The sequence below is a fragment of the Spinacia oleracea genome, chromosome 1 (genome assembly GCF_020520425.1).
Source record: "Spinacia oleracea cultivar Varoflay chromosome 1, BTI_SOV_V1, whole genome shotgun sequence".
NCBI classification, from domain to species: Eukaryota; Viridiplantae; Streptophyta; class Magnoliopsida; order Caryophyllales; family Amaranthaceae; genus Spinacia; species Spinacia oleracea.
In genome coordinates this window covers 122,004,343-122,025,596 of record NC_079487.1, presented here as the reverse complement: position 1 = coordinate 122,025,596, position 21,254 = coordinate 122,004,343, and the positions used below count along the sequence as shown (strand labels likewise).

Here is a 21,254-nt window from a genome sequence, read left to right as displayed (position 1 = left end):
AATGAACTACTAAAAATCGTATGGAAAAGACTTCGAAGTTTAAATTTCTAATTATGACGAAGAAGAAATAAGTGTAATTAGAGATGTTAAAGCCACAACTGCATGCTTCTGTTGCAAAACTTTAGCTCAGGGTTCCTGATTCCCAACCGACTCTTTCAATGACTAATTTCTTTGAAGGCAAGTGTTCTGCATGAATAATTGATTGACAAAAAGGATGATGTAACTCTTTCAGATGAAATTTCTATTTAGGATTTCATGATACATAGAATGTCGAAAATTTTAATGCTGTATACAGAATATTTCATTTATGCTTATTTCAGTTCATTGTGCTTACAAAATGGAGGATTTTCTTCGTTTTAATCAAAATTTCAGTCATAAATGTAGTGATCTTTCATTGCAAGTAGAATGCAATCCTTTTACATGAAATATGTCAAGTTGGCCGTATTGCAACATCTTTTCCACGGCATTTTTAGGGCTGGACCTCATTGTACGATTTTATCATGTCCAAGATGGAATTCTTATCAACATCAGAGTCCAGAGACATTGAAAGAAAGGTAGAATATCTTGTGTGGCATGTCTCAGAAATTAAAAGGGTGGAAAAAGAAAGTTAAGAATAAATGATTAGAAGATTCAGGTCACCAACCAATAGCTTTTGTTTATTTATCTGGTCCACACCCATTTGCAGAAATCACAGCAAAGAAGGAACAAAGGGTGCTCTTTTATCAAATGTGAATGAGATGTAGACTTCTTGGCTTGCCACGAGTCCTTTGGTTGAGGTACTCAGTGAGCTAACCTGAGAACGACTTGATGGACCGACCTGAGAACGACTTGATGGACCGACGTGCTGATTAAAGGTATGGGTAATGATTTGTTTTAGGTTTTCGTTAGCAATTTTTTTTTAGCTCTATGACATTTGGCTCCTTTCACGCGCTGTTTTTAGTACTGTACGTGTTTTAACGAGATCATAATTTTTTCTTCTAATGGCAAATACTTTGTGGAGATGAACTGTTAGAGGATCACACTGTCATCATTTATTGTGTTTATATTCTATCAGATTGTCATTGATGTGCATCTATGTTTGTGAACTCTGCTATGTGAAGGTTTTAAAAAAGTTTCTGCAAGCTCAAGGGTAGCTATTCTATTTCTAATGTATCTTGGAATACATAAGGTTTATGAAATTCCATCAAACATATTATAATTTTTAAGATTTTTGGCCCCCCTTTATTTTTGTTTTTGCGGCAATGGTCCTGCTTTATTTTAACATGGAAAAAAAAACCTCTTTTTTAATATCTTACGGTGATTATCTTTAGTGCAACGATGTAAGTTGCTTGATAAACTTCTCCACAAAAGCAAGGAGGAATACGGAAGTATAAACTTGATGATTTTCCTTTCTCCATGTTTTCTGGTTAAGGTGGCATTAGAAGGTATAACTGAGGGGAAATGATACATAAATTTGAATAATTTTCTTCGAAGTTGCTACTCATCTGTTATTTGGAGAAAATTGATGAGAGAACATGATATCCCTAGGGTTTGGTTTGATGATGCTATATATTTTTTCCACCGTTTCTATGATCATATCTACTGTTGGTTACATAGGTAGTACTAATAATTCTTTACATGATTACATAATTATGTGTTTTAGGAATTATTCTAAGATAAATGAAAATTTGTGAACATCGACCTAATATAACATGTTTTTTTTTAAGACAAATACGACTTTTTGAGTTTTATTTACTGAATTTAACTATGTAGATTTTTTTTCTTTTTTTGGCACTATCAGAGAGGGAATTTGTTCCGTCACAGGGGCCACACCTAATGTTTTTGGAACACAATCACCTCCTTTTTTAAACAACTGCCACTTTTGCATTTGCGCAATAATTTAGGAGGAGGAAAATGAGATGTTTTCTTTATCCTATAAGTCTATAACTAAAATCCTTTGAAATATTGTAACTCTAAATTCCTCTACAGGCATGTCTTTATACCAGTATTTCTGTGCAATAATTTAACTTATCAAAGTGGAAGCTACAGTGATATTCTAAAAATGATACTTATTTAGGAAAATGGAGGAAGTTAGTTAAAACGACAATTATTTAGGAACGGAAGGAGTATTTGTTTAAAAGTGTGTTACATAAGGTGTTGTTCACAAAATATCTTATGAATGTTTACCAAGAGAGAGAACTCCTGGTTGAATATGTTGAAGTACTGCTGCATCATTCTTTTTTGACTGAAGTGAAACTCCTTTTGTATCTAAAACAACTCCATGCTGCTAAATGATGCACAACTGTAGCAATTTTCTCTTGGCAGTTCAATTATCAGGAAGCTTGACATTTTCTCTTAGCTGATGGCACATTCAGCTGGATGATTAACCTGTGTATTCATGTTGTGAACTTGCATTGTTATGTAGATATTGTAGTAAACCTGAACAACTACAATATGTCGCGGTTAGGAAGATCAACCCTGGCACTTTTGGTTAATTGTTTATGATGTTTGTTTATGGACATTTTATGAATGAGTTTAAGACCCTTGTGAATGGAACTTCGCTTAGGCATTTGGAGACTGTGCATATAGAACTGACTCGTGGTGGAGGTTTTTTTATCCTTCTAGGCCCTGCTAAACAGGGGACATGTCCTTTAGAGATGATCAAAAGCTGTGATACTATAACTTACCATTACAAACATCAAAATGACAAGCCACTGTTTTGTATTGGATCTTATTCTTTGATAGTAACATTTCAGTTGGAGTTGGGTGCATTTTCTTTTCCTGGTTCCCAGAGGAATAAGGTAAGCTTAAAAAAAAAATTAAGAAAAAAAGTATTGTAGTAATTTAAAGAAGAATCGTGTCAATTACAATCCTCAAAACTGCAGATTATTGTCAAGAATGATTTTAGTCCTTATTATTCCCTTTGCTTCACAATGATTATCATCATTTTCCTTTTGCTTTGTTTCAAATTGGTTGTTCTTATTGTTCATTATCTATGCATTTTGTATACTGCTTCACCTTTTTTTATAGGTTCTTTCCACGTTACGTAAATCCTTGTGTTAACCCTCACTGTATGATAGGATTTTGCTGAGCATAATTTGGTGCCCACATGGCTGCACAATGCAGATGCGTTTTCAGTCATTCAACTTATGAAGTTCTGTCAATGAATCGATAGAGATTTATATGTTCAATAGGGATATTAGGGATAGAGCAGATTTAACTTTTAAGTATTGTGGATTATCTAGACATAGCCATACAGGTAAGACAAAAAGGATCAGACTTGAGTCCACGCCTAATTGATTTAACAGTTTAGAGCATGTTTGATATAGTGTTTTAAGTTCTGGAAATGAAATCAATTAACTGTTTCCACTGCCTAATGTTTGGTATTAGAGGTGGGGTAACAGTGTAACACAGTCCATTTCGCAAGGGTAAACGTTACCACTCATTTATTAGCCTTTCCAACTTGATGGTAACAAAACATGTTACCCTCAATTCCAAGGGATTCCTTTCTTAGTTATGTCAAACAACTAATAAATCGTAATACTCCCTCTGTCCCTTAATACTCGACCTGTTTTGACCGGACACGCTTGCCAATGTACAACTTTGACCACCAATTTCTTTAACTACATATTATAAAAACTTATAAAATATTAATATTTTGAAAATATATATTAAGATGAATCCAACAATATATTATATACAAACATTTGTTTTCATATACTAGAAATAAAATAGGGTCAAAGTGATTTATGTGAATAATGCAAAAAGTCTAAACAGGTCGAGTATTAAAGGACGGAGGGAGTAGTAAAGTTATCCTTTCTCCTTATTTGTTTCTATTCCATTTTCTTTCCTAGATTCATACCAAACATGTTCTAGATGGTTTCTCATTTTGTTCTTCTAATTTGCCTGGTCACTTCTATTTTTTCAGTTTGGAGTTGTCATTTGCTATTTGTTGTGTTTCTTTAGGCCGGGTGAAAGGCTGCTAGATGAAATCACATAAAGATTTTTACTCTATGCTTACCTCATATTTTACAGTTTTAATACAAAAGGTTAAGAAAAGGAAATGCCTAATCGTGTCCTCTAATTTTGACAGCATGACAATGGCGTCCAAACCCACAGTTTAAGCTGATATTTATGTAAAAATATCTCATGAAAGAATAATGCAACTCTTTAGCCATGTTAGATAGGTTCCCTATCCTCTTTTAATGAGAAAGAACTGTCCTAACATTCCCCTAAGTCAATTTTACAGCAAGATGATGGTGTCCAAACCCACCCTAAGATGATATTTATGTAAAAATATCTCATAAAGTATTATGCAACTCTCTAGCTATGTTAGATAGGTTCCTATCCTCTTTTAATGAGAAAGAACTTCCCAACATTCACCTAAGTCAATTTCGCAGCATGATGATTGCGTCCGAACCCATCCTAAGATGGTATTTATGTAAAAATATCTCGTGAAAGAATAATGCAACTCTCTAGCCACGTTAGATAGGCTCCCATCCTGTTTTAAGGAGAAAGAACTGTCCTAACATTCACCCAAGTCTTTCAAATCTTGCTTTTAATTTCTCCTTTTCATCTTCCTTATACTTGAATCAGTTTAATGTACTTATCCGTCTATAGGTGCAAGGAAATGATTGCATTGCAAAAGAAGATTCCAATTTCCAGGTTATTTTAACGTGGGTACAAAAGAATCTGCCTGGTTGTTCAGAAGGATAAGGATTTTGACTGCTGTCTATTTATATTCTCAGTCAACATGAAACCAAAATCTTGTATCTCTGTCTGCATGTTGAGAAATTTCAGAAATCATAACTATATAAATAGCACTTTGAGGCATTTAGACAATCAGTGACTAGTATCTATTGGTTTCTAAGGCATGCCTGTTAAGACCTGTATTCCACTAAATATTTCAAGAATGGATACTTGGTCTTTGAAAGAGAAAATTGTGCAACAAAGGAGGTCTCTATTTGACCAGGTTTTGTGCTTCTGTTCATTTGTGGATCTGAAATGTTAAAGCTGTTGCGTTTTTTTTTTTTTTTTTTTCACTTATAGTTTTGTTTTCTGCATTATTTCAAAGTTAATGAATGTTGTGAAAGAACTTCAAGATGGATTCATTGTACATGTGACTATTCTAGGAGGAAGTTTTAGTGATCGTGTGTGTATAGCTTGTGGGTGAGACACCTCAAACATAAAAAGTTTCCTGTTCCAAACTGCCAAAATTTCTTAATTTGCTCTGCATATTTATCTTTATTCTTACTGTTGGTCCCATTGTTGAGAGGCCATAGTGCCTGAGGAGGTCAGATATATGTAGCCTTCCCCTTAACTAGTTGTGATTAGTAGATTGATGTAATTTACATGCTGCAGGGATATCTTGATGAGCAATTTATTCAGCTAGAGGAATTACAGGACGGTGCTAACCCTAATTTTGTTGAGGAGATTGTAACCTCATATTATGCTGATTCGGTTAGACTAATCCAAAATATTGACCAGGCACTGTGAGTATACTCTTATCTGATCAATACTATAATATTGGCTTAATTCTCTCCGCAGCATATTGATTAATAACTTCATACAGAGCAAAACATCCATTTGACTTTGAGAAGCTGGACAACTACATGCACCAGTTCAAGGGCAGTAGCTCAAGGTATGGCTTGTTTAGCTAAACTAATGACTTTATGAGTCATGGCTTTGTTGTTTTTTTTTTTTTTTTTTTTGAGACGTCTAGGCGAAATGTATAGAAGTATTGGAGATCCATACATTTAGCTCAGCCATATTTTTAATTTTGTCTCTATTCACTAGTATTTTTCTGCTGATTTTACATGTTATGGATAATCACTAAATGAAATTGCTGAGCTTACCATATTTTGTTTCCTCAAATTGCAAAAATTGCAGTATTGGAGCTAAGAAAGTAGTACTCGAATGCTCACAGTTCAGGAAATATTGTGCAGCAGGAATAGCAGAAGGGTAAGTTTGATTTTAAATAACAATAGAGTCGCTTATTCTTTTACTTAGAAGAGTTACTACTTCAGTACAGTAGATCCCAACAGCAAGGGTTTAATATTTGAGCTGATCGAATTGGTTCCATGTGTTTCTAGGTGTGTCAAGACATTTCAGTTGATAAAGCAAGAACATGCGATGTTGAGAGTAAAACTTGAAGCTTATTTACATTTGTTGAGCTCAACTGGAAGGACTTAGAGAAAATACTTGGGCTGCTATCGTGTAACATTCAGTAATAATGTTGTGCTAAATTTAGTTGTAGAAGGTTGTATGTAGATGAAATGTTTGTAGTAGTCTCCTATGACTAATCAGAGCATTATATACCAATACAGCAGGATAAAAGCAGATTTGTTTCAGCTGATTTGAGTGCTAAATAAGGGGTAGTCATCCATGCCTTTGCTGGAAGTGTGGCGTGATTCCTTCAAAAAGTGCATACGTGTGAATGTACTTTGAGTCCTCTGCAATGGGGTTATGTACACCAGATTTCATTATGATGCATTACAATAACACTAGCCATACTAAGAAAAAAAGGTCTTCTTATGCTAGCATGTACCATACACGTGCACAAGGCACGGCGTGTTTGAGTCATGTGTTGACCACAGGCATAACACACGGTGCGTATCACATGACCCGACATATCGGTCTATGGGGTGGCCTTAAGTTATGAACTACAGTATTCAACAAATATTATGATTACCCATATTTACTCTCCAAACATGTCCAGCTTCATTTTTAGCAGCATTTAGTGAATCTATATGTTATGGTGTTTAAGTTGAAATAAAAAAACCTTTTCAAATGAAGATTTTTCTTTTGTTTTATTTAGTCCTCTCTTTTATTGAATTTTGCAACTGAAGATAGAAAAATAGACAATGCAATTATGTAAGAACTCTTAACAAGAAGCAAGAGAAGTTAGTTAAAAAAAAACATGTTATTGAGATCTAAATAATATGGTATGAGCTTCGCATCGTTGCGACACTCTAAAATTCTCTCTTAAATGGTACTCCACATGAACTTTGACATAGAGATGTATCACCAATTTCTAATCCCCATAACCGGTTTTAAAATAATCATCCAAGTAAGCCACTCAAAGAGCCAAAGTTAGATGACATAAAATCTACTTGGATTTTGAGTTTTGGGTCACTAGAGTTCGACTCAAGATTTTAACGAGTAAAATGTTTGGTACTTGGTACTCGGGGTGGGCATTTTGCGATCCGAAATTTCATATCGGAAAATTTTAATCCACTCGGACTGTAATGTCAATCGTCGCACCGTAAAAAGAGACAATAACGGCAACGTTCGGGTAATTACCTATCAAACGAAATCTAACCTCAAGATCGCAAGATTGGGATTGTCCTTCAACAAATTGGGATGAGATGCCAAAAGTTGTACAAAACCACTCGGAAAGCTAGAAACTGTAAAATGGATGGTCGTGCTAAGATAAATCATAAGCTATGATTATCTGTTTATTTGATCAGTTGAACTCTGACATCGAGAAATAACTCTGAACGTAATAAGGATGACCAGTCTTACCTTATGTTCATGAGCAGACATCAAGCGACAAATGAATTAGGAAATGCACACTAAAGACAAGTGGATACTGAAGAAAATATGTCCTTGGTTCAAATTTGCATTTAATGAATTTAATGCGAAATCTAATAAATGCGGTTCAGAACTAATTAAACAAGTTAATTATTCAGTGAGATCAAGTAAATAGAATGTCTAGCTAGAGACCGCTTCAGTTCAAGTGGAATTAAGACTGAACTCGTAGGGTCACACAAATAGTACGTGAACAGATCTACTCCCTCCGTCTCTTTTTGTTTTTTACGTTTACCATTTTGCACGATTATTAACGACTAATTAACGTGCATTGAGATTCTTCTATTTTTTTTTATTTAAACAAGAAAAATTACGTTTATTTATAATGTTTTCACTTTTATCAAAATTATGATATTGGGAATATGAGAAAAAATTTAATGTCCTAATAGAAATGTGTGAGAAATTAAATAACCAATGAATTTAATTGGTTAAAAAATCATTTGACACAAATTTTGATAGAATATTAAATCATTAATGTGATGATATAAAAGGAAATGTACAGAACATTTTGAGACACCCAAAAAGGAAAACGTAAAAAACAAAAAGAGACGGAGGGAGTAGTATTTAAGTGAACATAATATTTAGTAAATACTATGTATAAGTGAAGAACAAAAGTTGAATTTTATACAAATCAAGTAAACTACTCAAAAAGTTTGTTAACTAGTTTTAGTTCTTAAACAATATACCACATACGTAATCATTTGAAATTTACGTATACGTCAATGAAGGTTTTTTGTAAAATAATTTCAACATCATGTAAATCCCGGGACATCCCCGGGCCAATAGCACTAATTGACTTTAAAATTTACATGTGAAGAGACTGTAAAGTGTGTTTCGTGTCGAACCATGTACCTTAAGCCAATATAGGCCTAATCATCACTTGTTTCTTATCAGGCCAAAAATTTCAACAAGGCTGCAAGACATGACCCTAGCCCACGTGTCATGTTGTGCCTAAAAATTTCCCTCGATCGAACATAGCTTGTCATGATTTTAAAAGAAAAATAAAAAATCCTACCGGCAAGCCCATCCCACGATCAACAGTGTGCCTTTGTCGGCCGTTGTTTTTTGATGATAAGCAATGTCGTGCCTCAGGCCAGCCAGCCCAGTGCCATCTTTAAATATATTGAGCATGAATTGGCAAAGCAGTCTGGAACACTTGATGATTTGATGTTAAAGTCCTTGTAACAAAACTTGAATGGTGTATGTATATGAGGTGATTTGCGCATCCTTTTAAATTCTGCATTGAATTCGCTGAAGGCACAATACTTAACCCTAAAAGTCCAAAACTTAACGTTCTAATCTTATGATTGCTAAAACCATATCAAACTATTCTACCATCCATCCCCTGCTCTTGTAATTATTCAAACAGAGATGAAAACGGGAACATTTTGAGTCGGAAATTCAGTAATCCGAATTCAAACATAGTGCAAATGTGCAATACAACACCACAGAAGGGCTCCAAGTATTCGTGTAAACCTGATCAAAAGGCAGGCAGGACCGGGTTCTAAAAAATCAGCTCACGCTCAAGTTGATCAGGTCTACTTCCATCAACCTAGCAAATTTATCTCCAATAATTTTCCTAGATAGTATAAACTGACTCATTTAACCTTGTTTAGCCGAATGTAACTTTTATTTATTACAGTCAGGCCTAGCACTTCTTTCTTGACAACACATTTGACTCAACAAAGTTCTCGCTCGACAAAAAACTTGGGTAGTGACTAGTGAGGAACAACTGAAAGAAATAAACCGGAGTGTGGACTTTGCCACCCTTGCACAAAACTGAACAAAAATCATATTAGTATCACAATTGCTTACTACTACAGTTCCACCTCTCTTTGTTTGCAATGCAAGTATTACGTTACATAACCTAACCTAGTTTACAAAATTGAACGTAACTCTCAGTGAGTTGCTGCCTGTCTTTCTCCACCATCTTCATGTTCAACCTGCAAAACAGAACATGAATTCTGTAAAATGTCTACATCAACATATGTGAGAAAACACAAAACTTAGGGAAACAACAAACAACGATACGGGTCAACAAAAAGTTCTCGAGTTGCCTATTAGAGAGAAGGACGGACAGTTGGTATTGTTAGCAGACGGTTCCATGCAATATTACCAATAAGAAACATGTACCTCACAACGGAACAAAATGAACAAAAAAACACAACGGAACTGGAGGCCAGAAGAAAAACAAAGCTGCAATGAATTCAGCTCGTATCCACAAGGATGAAGGTTTTGAATTTTGAAGAAGAGGTGTGTCAAAGTGATGACATGCCAATACACTTCCCTACTTATAATCTAGCAAATATATCTAAACTCTCTCTTTCCCCTTCTTGATTTCTCCCTAATGGAGTGCTTATCAGAGAAGATGTAGGAAAACTTTCAGATTTATGATTTCACCCATGGAACATATAGAGAAAATGGATTAGTTAAGCAAGCTAGAAGTTTAGAACAATACCATTAAATAAACAAGGATACATTTAAAAACTTAGCTTAATATTCGCAATGAACAATTTGAATCCAAATAATCAATTGATTCTCTTGTCAGTACCGATAGGGCAACAATGATACTTATACAAGTCTAAAAGCACAAAATATAAAGGTTGCAAATATATACCTCAACAAGAACCCTTGCTTTCTTCTTTGACTTGGAAGGCTCATCTTTATCAACAATCTCTGAAGAGAATTTGGATTCTTTTCTGCCCCTCGTTCTAGTTGAACCTTCAGCATCTTCATCATCCGCATCCATGTCATCTGTTCCACGTATGGAATATATAAGTCAATAAAGAATTAAAGATCAAACAAAACAAATGGTAGAATTTACCAATAGCAGATTGATTATTCATGAACAGAAATCAAAATGCAGCCAGTAGATTTGAAAGGCTACCTTCGTCATCATCACCAAGGGGACCATTCTTTGCAAAAGCACCAAAATCTTCCATATCATCTTCCTCTTCTAGTTCTTCAAAGCCTTCCACATATTCAATCTCAGGTTCCTGATTAATCCAAAAGGTCAATATAGGGTCATTGAGCAATAAATTACCAAAAAAATCATCAATTAGCAATAGAAACATAGAATTGTACAAAAAGCATCCCAAACATCAATACAAATTTAAATATTGGACTTCCCTTCATTATTATCGTACTTCATTAAGTAAAGGGAGGGCCAACAAATTTATCGAAATCCTGATAGAGCCGCACTTTAACACATACCTCTTCAAGTTCCTGTTCAATCTCGTTTTCCTCCAGAATCTTTTTCCATATTTTCGTATCTAAGTTGCCAATGTCATCATAGACACCTCTGTTAAGACGTTCAAGCAATTCCTCCTCAATTTTCTGCAGCAAACACCAATTAATTATATAACTTTAAAGACCATTACAACAATCCCCTTCTGCATCAAGCTGTCAACACACTGTTACCTTCTCTATTACTGCCGCTATCTCAGCTTTCTCCAATCTTCTAGCATCCCTTTTCATCTCCTTTCTAGGAGTTGTCATAATCTTTTCCCTGCAACACATAAAACCAACAAATAGTTATAAGTTATTAAAGAATTTTGCATGGCTCCATTCCACACACACAAAGGGTAACAACAAGCTGTAGATATAAGAGGAAAGAAGATTATCAGTTTATCATGCAAAGCACTGCCAAATAATGCACCAAACTCAAAACATAGTTTATCAGAAGCATGCTTCTGAGATAACCCCAATCCAGTATGCATACTGACAAGCATATATCAGAGACGAGCAAAGTCTTAATTTTTGACAAATACTCCCTCTGTTCCTAAATGTTTTTCCCATTTCACTTTGGCACATTTACTAATGCGCGTTTTACATCATTAATATCTCTAATTACATGTTATTAAAAATATAAAATTCTCATATTGTCAAAGTACTCATTGAGACGAATCAAACAAGACCCTACATGACTATATTTTTTTTCTTATACTTCATATATTGGTTGTAATTCAAGAGATTTTTTTCCATTGTGAATATTGTCAAGATTCCAAATGGGAAGAACATTTAGGAACGGAGGGAGTACTATAATTTAAATCCAAAGAATTTAGGAAATCTGAGCATACAGACAATGAGACAATGGAAAGTGGAAATAACAAATAAGAGAAATGCAGTAAAAGCTAAAAAGAGCTCAGCTGCAAACAAATATCACAAATACTTTGTAGATGAAATGTTACAAGAGCCTTCTATTTCCCAGTTAGCTAAAAATCAACTACAGAACACAAGGAGAACATCATGTCCTGCTTTCATATTTACATTACTAGAAAGCTATGCAATGGCTAAGAGACGTATTGGACAGAAGTACTTGTCATTCTACAAACATTGGGGAAAAAACAACCATCTAATGTCTATACAAAATAAATACATTGTCATGCAGATGCAGGAAAGAAGATAGTACTAGAGCTCTTGTCTTTCTAATATTCTTTTTTAGATAAAAAAAAATTCCTCAATTTAGAATGCAAGCTAATACTTCTTTTTAATGGCTAGCAAATCTTTAATCATCTTTAGTAAGAATTATAAAAATTATGATATTTTGGAACTATAAATCGAGACGAATGTCACGTCTAACAAAATCCCACATGACTATATGTTTGATGTTTCGTTCCGTATAAAACGCAAAAGATGGTCAAAGAAGAATGTGTGAATACTGAAAAAGTCCAAATGGTGCCATTAAAAAACGGGAGAAGAATTTTAAAATACCATTCTTTGGATTCCATTTGCTCACCCTGGTATTAAGGTAACCTACATCCCCGTTTGTGCTTGTAATCGCTTTGGGATTTGGGGTAGGGTGGGGTGGGGTGGGAGGGGGACTCTCCTGTTCTTGTGTGACCTTTTTCTTAAAAATTACCATCTATCTTCATTTTCTGTTACCAGTTTCTTGTACTAATAATAATACATCAAAGCTCCACCTATCAGCTCCCACAAATCATGTTGATTTTTTCCAACAACCTAGGAACTACTACTCCATTACTTCCATGAATTATGAAAGATTTTTAATGAATTTCTTGGAACAGCCTCTCACCAAGGCCCATGCACCATGATTCTCAAATTTCTCATAGGTTGTATAGTTATTGTAAAGTTTTGGAGAAGTTCAAGTCATAAAACAAACTCCGGGTCAAAACAAGCCCATAGGCCCAATACCACTTCTGAGAAACTTGAACAAACGAGAAAAACATTACCCAAATGCCTCCTCTTCAGAAAGTGATTATAAAGCACATAGAACTCAGTGAATAGGAAAAAGAAGCACCTAGTTTTTAAAGCGAGCTTCCTCATCCGTATGCGCATTTGAGTCATCTTGGTCAGCCGCTGCTTTATCTTGTGCACGAGAAATTTCGGCCAATACATCTGAAAGTTTCAACGACACATCAGTGACAAACACCAACAAATCGATATTCAACTCAGAATTCAAACCATTCAAAATGAATGAACAGGAAAAAAAATCCAGTACCAAATGCTTATCGATGATTCCGAGCGCCTGCAAGTAATTTCTCGGCAACTTAACCCTTTCCCACAACTTGTTAGGCATATGAGCTCTCTCAATAGTTTTCATGTACAAGTAAAGTACCCCTGCATTTCCAAACCATAGCACATAGTTTCATTAAAACAAAAACTAAACCACCAATAAAAATTCAAAAGTTCACAACAACATTTATCATACAAAAAGAAAAGAACAGTACCGTCATGGTCTCGGATTGTAGCATATCGACTATTAGCAAGAGGGCAAGAGCTTCGGTTGCAAATCCCAGTCACATTATATGGATTTCGGCAAAATTTCCCCGTTTCAATTCTAATGAATTAATCAACAACACATAAAAGTTAACAAATCATTTAGACAGTTAGACAAACAAAAATCACTAAAAAAGGGGAAAATCAGATAAATGAGGGGATTGATAAAAAAAAAAGGGTTCATACTTGGACATGAAACTGCAGTGATTGTGGCGAATAACTTGCCAAATGACTTCATCGTGCTGCATCTTCGATCAAAAAGTTCTTCCAACAAGTAATAACTCAACAAAGAACGGGAATTTGAAAGTTTTGATTTTTAAGGAAAAATAATTAGGGTTTAGGGTTTTGTGAAGACAATCAAAACACCTTAGAGGCGGCGCCACCAGAGGATGAAGTTGAGGAGGTGGTTACAACTCAGATATTATTTTGCACCATTCCAACAACGGTAGCAACGACCGTCACGGCGGCAAATGCAGCAAACGGCAAGTTGAGTGACAAGGGAAGCAATGGGGAAGACGGATCAGGTTAGGTGTTGAGGGCTGGCAGTATCTTCTGGTTTGTTTGTCAAATATTGGGTGGTGAAATGAGGGCTACAACATTATTTTGGGTTTATTTTGGTTTGGTTTGGTTGGGTTAATGTATGTCTAGTTGAAATTGGGCCGGAAGTTTTTGGTAATAGTACCACTTTTGTAAAGAATAAGTATTTGGCATAAGCCACTACTCACTAGTAATATGGTTTAGTCTTTTATGCGTTTAAAAAAAAAATCTCTCTTAAATATTTTTTTGGCTTTTTTTATTTGTGTTTATAGGAAAAACTGGCAGTATCGTTAAGTATTATTATTAATCATGTAAAAATCCGAAGCAATTACATCCTCTAATATACTCGGGCATCCCCCAATCCAAACTCTTGTAGAGAATTCTTGTAGAGAATTTTTTTGGCTTTTAACCTAAGTAAGAAGGGGTTGCACCTTGATACTATCAGGGATAAAATGGTTACAAAGAGAGGTTTGATAGATGATAGCAAATAAAAAATGTACTCCGTAAAATTCGAGAAGAGAATAGAGAGATTACAAATGTAAGGGAAATTTTCATAAATTATGAAGGAGATAATTTAAAGATTTAATTTTATGATGGTTGAACATTATTTTAAATTTACAGTTAACTTTTGGCCGTCAAATTGCATATATTTTTTAAGATGAATCTAATAACACCCTCACGTAACTGTGTTTTTTAGTCATGTAAATAGAAATAGTGGAAATATAAAAGATTATTTCCTTAATATTAGCTATTAAAATGATATTTATAGTTCGAAAGGAAGTCTACCAATCCTGAATATTATAGTTTCAACAAAACAACATCGGGTCATCATCGTCCGAGACCACTTCTTCCATTTCGCGGTCATTCTCATATAGGGGGTTTCGCATTCCTCCAATTCCCTTTGCAAAAGGTGTTGCGCGCATAATGTGTACAATAAATTTATTGTACACCAAGATAACTTTAACCCTTTTTTTTTGTAACTTTAACCTAATTTTGATTAACTTTTATATTAGTAAAAAAAAATTGATAGATAAATATTTTAAAGGGTTAAATGATTAATTTTATACATTACTAGTTATTTTGAAGAAATAAATTTTACTAAAATGAAAAAAATTTATCACTGAAAAATAGATAACTTTTACTCCCTCCGAACCTAAATGTTATTCCCGTTTGTCATTTTACACGGTTATTAAGGAAAAAGAAACATTATAAGATTAACTATTATTAATGTAGTTTTATGGGGAATTGTTGCTTTTTGATTCCATTTTTACAAGAAAACAAAATAGTTGAACCAATAGAATTTAAGGAATAAAAATGGCAACTCATTAATCCATCCAAACTTAAACCAACCAATGAGAGTACAAGGTTTTTTATTGATAAACCAATAGAATTACAAAGTTAAAATTACAAGGAAGAGATTAAAAATGAAATAAAAAGAAATGGGAAGATTATTTTGGGACACTAAAAAAAGGAAACGGGAATAACATTTAAATTCGGAGGGAGTACATATATATATATACACATAACTTTTAAGCATTTAAAATTAACTTTTACTCCGATGTACAATATTATTGTACACCCATTGTAAATAAGAATTTGTGTTCCCTTAGTTGTTTGCACATACGAGGCATGCTTTTGGGCTCCTTGCATCTTACCCTGATATTGGTCCTGTTCCATCATCACCACATCTCTCCGCTCCTCACCATCCATCTCCTCGATCGGGTGGATTTCGTTAGCATTTCTCTTGAATTTCTTCGGAGATCATTTTCCTCACTTCAGAGACCGTGTTCCCTTCTCTCTCCATTTTCTCTCTCTACTTCCATTTTCCTCCCAAAAATTACTTCTACCAAAAAAAAAAAGTGTTCACTGTTCTATACTGGTACTCGCTTGTGTCTATCTGTCATAGTTCGAATACAGTCCATAATCATAGATCGAATAGAGGGGTTAGATTTGCAATTAGGCCACCAAATATGAAATTGTTCACTCAAAATTCTTTAGCTTTCTGCCATTCTCAATTTCTTTGAATAGACACCGAATTCCATAGCGCTTGTATTCAGAACTCAATTCTTTTGATCTTCTCTTCGAACTAGTAAGTATCCCATTGTTGTTTCCAGATTTTAATTACCACTATATGCGATTTCTTTTGTTTGATTTTGATGCTATGTAATCAGGATTCTTCAAAAAAAAAAGTCATGCGTTTATTTGAATCTTGATTATGCATTTGACAATTTAGTTTCCCGGTTTCTTTTTCATGCAATTTCCAGTTAATTTTCTCAAATTTAGCATTCTTCTCCTCGGAAAATCGTGGCATTGAATTTATTTTTTCTCAAACTGGGTAATTGTGATCAACACGACTTTCCAGAATAGGGTTCTTAGTTTCGTTCTAATTTGATTGAAGTTTCACTTAATTGATAAATGAAGTAGCTATTAATTTTGGTCTATGAGTTCAATTTTCATATTTTGAAATGGGTAACTGAATGAATGCGGATTTTGGAATGTTGATGGAAGAGGAGAACGGTGTCTTAGTTTTATAGTTTGATTAAATTACAATTGCAACTCAAGAGCATCTGATTCGATTTTCGTAGTCGATTTCAATGCTTCAATTATTGTAGAGAAATTCAGAAAGTAGTATGTTTCTCACATCTTGTTAACTTGAATTGCAGACTTCTCAATGAGTGAAAAGAAGAGGTATAGGATATTGATGGTGTCAGATTTTTTTTACCCAAATTTTGGGGGAGTAGAAAGTCACATTTATTATCTATCCCAGTGTTTGCTAAAACTCGGTCACAAGGTAAGTGATTCATCATTGTTCCACTTTGTTATTTAGTCTTTGTTTGTGACTTTGGTAATGTTTGGAGAAGTCGTATGTAAGTTAGGATATCATGTTTGATTGCGTAATTTCTGCAAGACTGTTGGTACGCACTATGCAGTATTGGTATCGAGTAGAGCTTATGGTGTATGTGCGTGATTCTACTGATTTAGTGATTTATGGATGTTTACTTTTATGTTGGTCCAAGTTTTATTCTAAATGGTGATTGCATTACTGTGTGATGAGTTGATGACTGTTCAGTACTCAATATTATTGGTTCTCTTGCTTTTTGAACTGCTAGTGTTTAGTTTGCTTTTGGGTGCAAAACTATTGGAAGTTCAAGTTGGCTTAGTTGGTTCTGGCGAGAAAACGACTTTGATGGTTTGTGGAAAATTTGTAGGTTGTAGTTTTGACTCATTCATATGGGAATCGCTCTGGTGTGCGATATATGACAAATGGCCTGAAAGTTTATTATGTGCCATGGAAGCCTCTATTCATGCAGAGTGTATTACCCACATTCTCTGGGACACTTCCGATTATGAGAACTATTCTTGTCCGGGAGAAGATTTCGTTGGTCCATGGACATCAAGCCTTCTCAACTCTCTGCCATGAAGCTTTGATGCATGCACGTACAATGGGATACAAAGTTGTTTTCACTGATCACTCCTTGTATGGCTTTGCTGATGTGGGTAGTATACACATGAACAAAGTTCTACAGTTTACCTTAGCAGATGCAACTAAAGCAATCTGTGTCTCCCATACAAGCAAGGAAAATACAGTGTTGAGGTCAGGTATTCCTGCTGAAAAGGTATATGTTATACCAAATGCTGTTGACACAGCTATGTTCAAGCCTGCACCCGAAAGACTTTCAAGTGACCAAATTGTCATTGTTGTGATAAGTAGATTGGTATACCGGAAAGGTGCAGATTTGCTTGTTGAAGTCATTCCTGAAGTTTGTCGTCTTCATCCAAATGTTAGTAACATGAGATTTTTTTTAATCTATTTTGGATTTAATACGAAATTAGTGTTTCCCGCCTACGTCTTAACTTATCAGAATTCAAATGTGGTTTTGGAACCTTTTTCATGCATAGATATTAGATATGTGGTTCATTTGTTTTTTTACTATTAACAAAGGATATCAACTTATCATCTTAGGTTCGTTTCATTATTGGAGGTGATGGTCCAAAAAGAGTACGGCTAGAAGAGATGAGAGAAAAACATTCTCTTCAAGATAGGGTTGAAATGTTGGGTGCTGTTCCACATGCTCAGGTTCGATCTGTGTTAATATCTGGACATATTTTTTTGAACAGGTAACTCTGTCTCCTTTAGATTTTAGAATAAGAGGAAAGGAAAATTTTCTCCATATTATCTGTCATGCTTTGTGCAGCCACTTACAATTTGTGGAAGTGTTGGATTTTCTGATATCTTTGTTTCTTCCTACTATGAACAGCTGTTTTTGTTGTCTTTGAGATAAATTTAACATCTTAATTGTTTCTTATCTCATTTAACTCCATGGAGGCTTGCTTTTAGCTTCACTTGGATTAGAAATATACAATTGAGTTATAATACGGTAGAGCATAAGTATAGGAGTGGCAGTCTGACTTTCTTGCAATAGATCCGAAGAATAGAATTGCTTAAACTTGTCTACTTTGGTTACACTTAACGAGTTGTATGCTGAGGAATAGAGTTGCTTACTTTTAATGCGTTTCTGAGGTCTATAGCTCTGTGTGGTTATTTTATTAAGTAAATAACTTACTGTGGGAGTGAATAGTTGAAGTATTCTTTTAATTCCATGGGAAGAATTTCAATTTGTGGGGCTTATATGTTCCTGAAACTTTCAAGGTATTTGGTTAATTTTGTAAGATTGGGTTGAGTAAGGATTCTCTTTCCAGCCAAACTCTTATTTTTTACTAGTTACACCAGATAAAAGCCTTTTGTTTCTTCTTTTGTACTACGTAGAAAAGATGAATGAGAAACCCTGTTGATTTCGTTCTATTTGTTTGTGGATTATGTTAGACCCTTTTTATGCTAGGAAATTTAAGGCTTTCCCTGAAGACTGAAGCCTTACAAGAACTCTAAGCTTTAATCATAGAACCGTGAATTTAAAATTTCAAACCTCATGGCTGAGTCAGATGACCATTTATGTCCTACTTGTAAATAAAGCATATTAGATCTAACGCTGAAGTTGTGAAGCTTCCTTTTTTTCTTTTTTTCCCCTACCTCTTCTGCAGTTGGGTAACCTTCCTGATGTTCTAAGTTCCAATGCTGCCTTGATGTTGGACGCTGTGTAATTTGCTTTGTTTTAACTTCTGGACAGTTCTTTAACGGAAGCATTTTGCATAGCTATATTGGAAGCCGCTAGTTGTGGATTATTAACAGTCAGCACACGTGTAGGAGGTGTCCCTGAGGCAAGTGTTAAGAATTACCTTATCAGCTTGAACTTCTCCTCATGTTTATCGTCCTCGTCTTTTAACCAGCCTTTGTCTGTGGATCAAACTGAATTTTCTGCATTTTAGAGGTATATATTAGTTGACTTAATACGAGGTATGAATGTATGATTAATGTTTTCAATACCTTGTGCAAATTTCCCCTTTTTACTTATTAGGTTTTGCCAGATGACATGATCGTACTTGCAGAACCGGACCCTGGAGTTATGGTGCAAGCTGTTGGAAAGGCTATAACCATGCTCCCTAACATTGATCCACAAGTTATGCACCTTCGAGTAAGTAAAATCATTTAAACTACCCACCTCCCCCCAACTCCCTTTTCTCTGCCAATATAATTATCTCCTGTTGCTGCTAGATGAAAAAGCTATACAGTTGGCATGATGTTGCTAAGAGAACAGAGAGAGTCTATGAGCGGGCTCTGACGTGTGCTGATCAGAGTCTTCTAGAACGGCTTTCAAGGTAATACGTGATGAATATGCTATTCTTCCAAGTTCCGAGGTATTATATGAGCTAAACTGTTGTAAGGCAGTACTGACTAGTGTGCTTGGTATCCCTTACGTGTTTGAATTCTATGCCCTTGAGCAGAAAGTGTCATCATTTGCATGGGGTAAATTTAGGTGAAAAAGTGCTGCTTGGAAAACAAACTCTTGTGATTGCATCCACAGTTTTTAGTCCTTCTTGCTTAACTTGAAAATTATAGGATCAGATGTTACAATGTATCAACCCGAAGCCTGAATAGTGTTGACAAATCCGAGTTGACAAATCCTAATTTTCTCTGACTGGTGCATATTTTCTGTTTGCCTGGATCATTTATCAGTGCTGGTACCCTTATATTCCTTTCGGCAGATTGCAAGATAAAGAGTATCAACTTGTCTTCTGATCAATTCGAAATTAAACAGGTACCTTGCTTGTGGCGCATGGGCAGGCAAGCTTTTCTGCTTGGTTATGATAATCAATTATCTTTTCTGGTGTCTGTTGAAACTATGGCAGGTTATTTTCTCACCTCAAGGCTTGAAACATGTTGTAAATGAATTGTGATGGTTTTGCATTATATCTGACATAATATTTCTTCATTTCACTACATTTTGCGTTTAGCCTGATGAGGAGATTGAGGAGGCTCCTGATGTTCAGTTATCTCATCAGCGAGGAGAGATATCAGAGTTTGCTACTGAGAACGGAAACATGAAATGACATGAATGTGTACCCCAGTTCATCTTTAGTTATGCAGTTTTTGCAGAAGTTAGGTATGGCTGGCAGATCATATCTGGATTATCTTGTTTTCACAACACTGACATGCAGTTGTGTAACTGGAAGCTTTCGCATGTCAATCTAAATTCTAAAGCATTTTACTGAAACAGCTCGATGAAAGGTCCATCTATTAAATTTCCTTGGACAAAGGCAGGCAGAGTTACTCCTTAGACCTAACTTTTCATTTCTTTTGTAGTTGTTAACATTTTTGTCTCCCATACTGTATATGTCATAGGAGGTACTCCGTATATCCTTCAGGCTCTATGTAACTATTGATTATACTTCAACCGTAGTACCATTGACTGTAAATTTACATCTGCTTTGTAATGGACGAAAGAAAAATCTTCCAAGTCATGATAATTGTTAATGATCAATGGATTATTCTGGTGTTAATATAGCAGTAGCAGTAGCAGTAGCAGTAGCAGTACCACCGGCTTCTCAAAAAACTATAGCAATACTGCTGCTTTCCTTTTGGCTACGATATGATTAGATTGCTCATAGCTGCCACTTTATAAATCAGGTACACGTACAGCTTATGAACGTGTATGATCACTGGGTACATAAGTTATGATTCATGATTTGGGATTTCTAAATTGTCAACTTTATTATCATGGCTCCTTATTTATGCACAAAAACAGGATTTTACCAGTGTAGCTATGAAATTTCCTACTATGGGTTCATGATTTCATGATTCCCCTCTCACAACTTGGTGGTCTTTGTACTACGAATTTCTTATGCCAACCAATATCAGAATTGCGAAAGTTGCTATTATAAGCGATAAATAACATGAAACGGATTCTCGTAAAATAGCAATCAAAGTTAAAGTTAAGGTAAAAAGATTGGTCTGGCCATCTGTTTGACATAAGAAGTTAAGAGCTACTCATAATATAAACTAGAAAAAAGAA

The 21,254-nt window shown here is 35.0% G+C and overlaps 3 protein-coding genes across 3 annotated transcripts; 2 read left to right on the top strand and 1 right to left on the bottom strand.

Annotated features, from left to right (window-relative positions):
* The first annotated feature begins 4,336 nt into the window (after positions 1 to 4,336).
* On the top strand, positions 4,337 to 6,329 carry LOC110787435 (histidine-containing phosphotransfer protein 4). Its single transcript, XM_021992057.2, has 5 exons — positions 4,337 to 4,951; positions 5,341 to 5,471; positions 5,552 to 5,620; positions 5,869 to 5,940; positions 6,072 to 6,329. Exons 1-5 carry the CDS (start codon positions 4,853 to 4,855, stop codon positions 6,169 to 6,171), a joined length of 471 nt encoding a protein of 156 aa, XP_021847749.1. The 5' UTR covers positions 4,337 to 4,852; the 3' UTR covers positions 6,172 to 6,329.
* A 2,973-nt stretch (positions 6,330 to 9,302) lies between these two features.
* LOC110787434 (uncharacterized) lies at positions 9,303 to 13,900 on the bottom strand. The gene is made up of 9 exons (XM_021992056.2): positions 13,495 to 13,900; positions 13,260 to 13,369; positions 13,031 to 13,149; positions 12,830 to 12,927; positions 10,990 to 11,077; positions 10,783 to 10,905; positions 10,457 to 10,565; positions 10,187 to 10,323; positions 9,303 to 9,512 (listed from the first exon to the last, which is right to left on the bottom strand). Exons 1-9 carry the CDS (start codon positions 13,554 to 13,556, stop codon positions 9,468 to 9,470), a joined length of 891 nt encoding a protein of 296 aa, XP_021847748.1. The 5' UTR covers positions 13,557 to 13,900; the 3' UTR covers positions 9,303 to 9,467.
* Positions 13,901 to 15,488: 1,588 nt separating this feature from the next.
* LOC110787433 (phosphatidylinositol N-acetylglucosaminyltransferase subunit A) lies at positions 15,489 to 20,742 on the top strand. Its single transcript, XM_021992055.2, has 9 exons — positions 15,489 to 15,934; positions 16,509 to 16,636; positions 17,055 to 17,627; positions 17,810 to 17,964; positions 18,972 to 19,062; positions 19,260 to 19,376; positions 19,457 to 19,560; positions 20,001 to 20,091; positions 20,197 to 20,742. Exons 2-9 carry the CDS (start codon positions 16,517 to 16,519, stop codon positions 20,290 to 20,292), a joined length of 1,347 nt encoding a protein of 448 aa, XP_021847747.1. The 5' UTR covers positions 15,489 to 15,934; positions 16,509 to 16,516; the 3' UTR covers positions 20,293 to 20,742.
* Positions 20,743 to 21,254: the final 512 nt, after the last annotated feature.

What these genes read in the sequence shown, in the direction of transcription:
- LOC110787435 (XM_021992057.2), top strand. Translation starts at nt 4,853, where the DNA reads ATGCCTGTTAAGACCTGTATTCCACTAAATATTTCAAGAATGGATACT. An exon ending in CAAAATATTGACCAGGCACT is followed by an intron (nt 5,472 to 5,551) that starts GTGAGTATACTC and finishes AACTTCATACAG; the next exon opens with AGCAAAACATCCATTTGACT. An exon ending in TTCAAGGGCAGTAGCTCAAG is followed by an intron (nt 5,621 to 5,868) that starts GTATGGCTTGTT and finishes CAAAAATTGCAG; the next exon opens with TATTGGAGCTAAGAAAGTAG.
- LOC110787434 (XM_021992056.2), bottom strand. Translation starts at nt 13,556, where the DNA reads ATGCAGCACGATGAAGTCATTTGGCAAGTTATTCGCCACAATCACTGC. An exon ending in CACTGCAGTTTCATGTCCAA is followed by an intron (nt 13,370 to 13,494) that starts GTATGAACCCTT and finishes TTAATTCATTAG; the next exon opens with AATTGAAACGGGGAAATTTT. An exon ending in AAGCTCGCTTTAAAAACTAG is followed by an intron (nt 11,078 to 12,829) that starts GTGCTTCTTTTT and finishes TATGTGTTGCAG; the next exon opens with GGAAAAGATTATGACAACTC.
- LOC110787433 (XM_021992055.2), top strand. Translation starts at nt 16,517, where the DNA reads ATGAGTGAAAAGAAGAGGTATAGGATATTGATGGTGTCAGATTTTTTT. An exon ending in TGCTAAAACTCGGTCACAAG is followed by an intron (nt 16,637 to 17,054) that starts GTAAGTGATTCA and finishes GAAAATTTGTAG; the next exon opens with GTTGTAGTTTTGACTCATTC. An exon ending in GTGTAGGAGGTGTCCCTGAG is followed by an intron (nt 19,063 to 19,259) that starts GCAAGTGTTAAG and finishes TTTACTTATTAG; the next exon opens with GTTTTGCCAGATGACATGAT.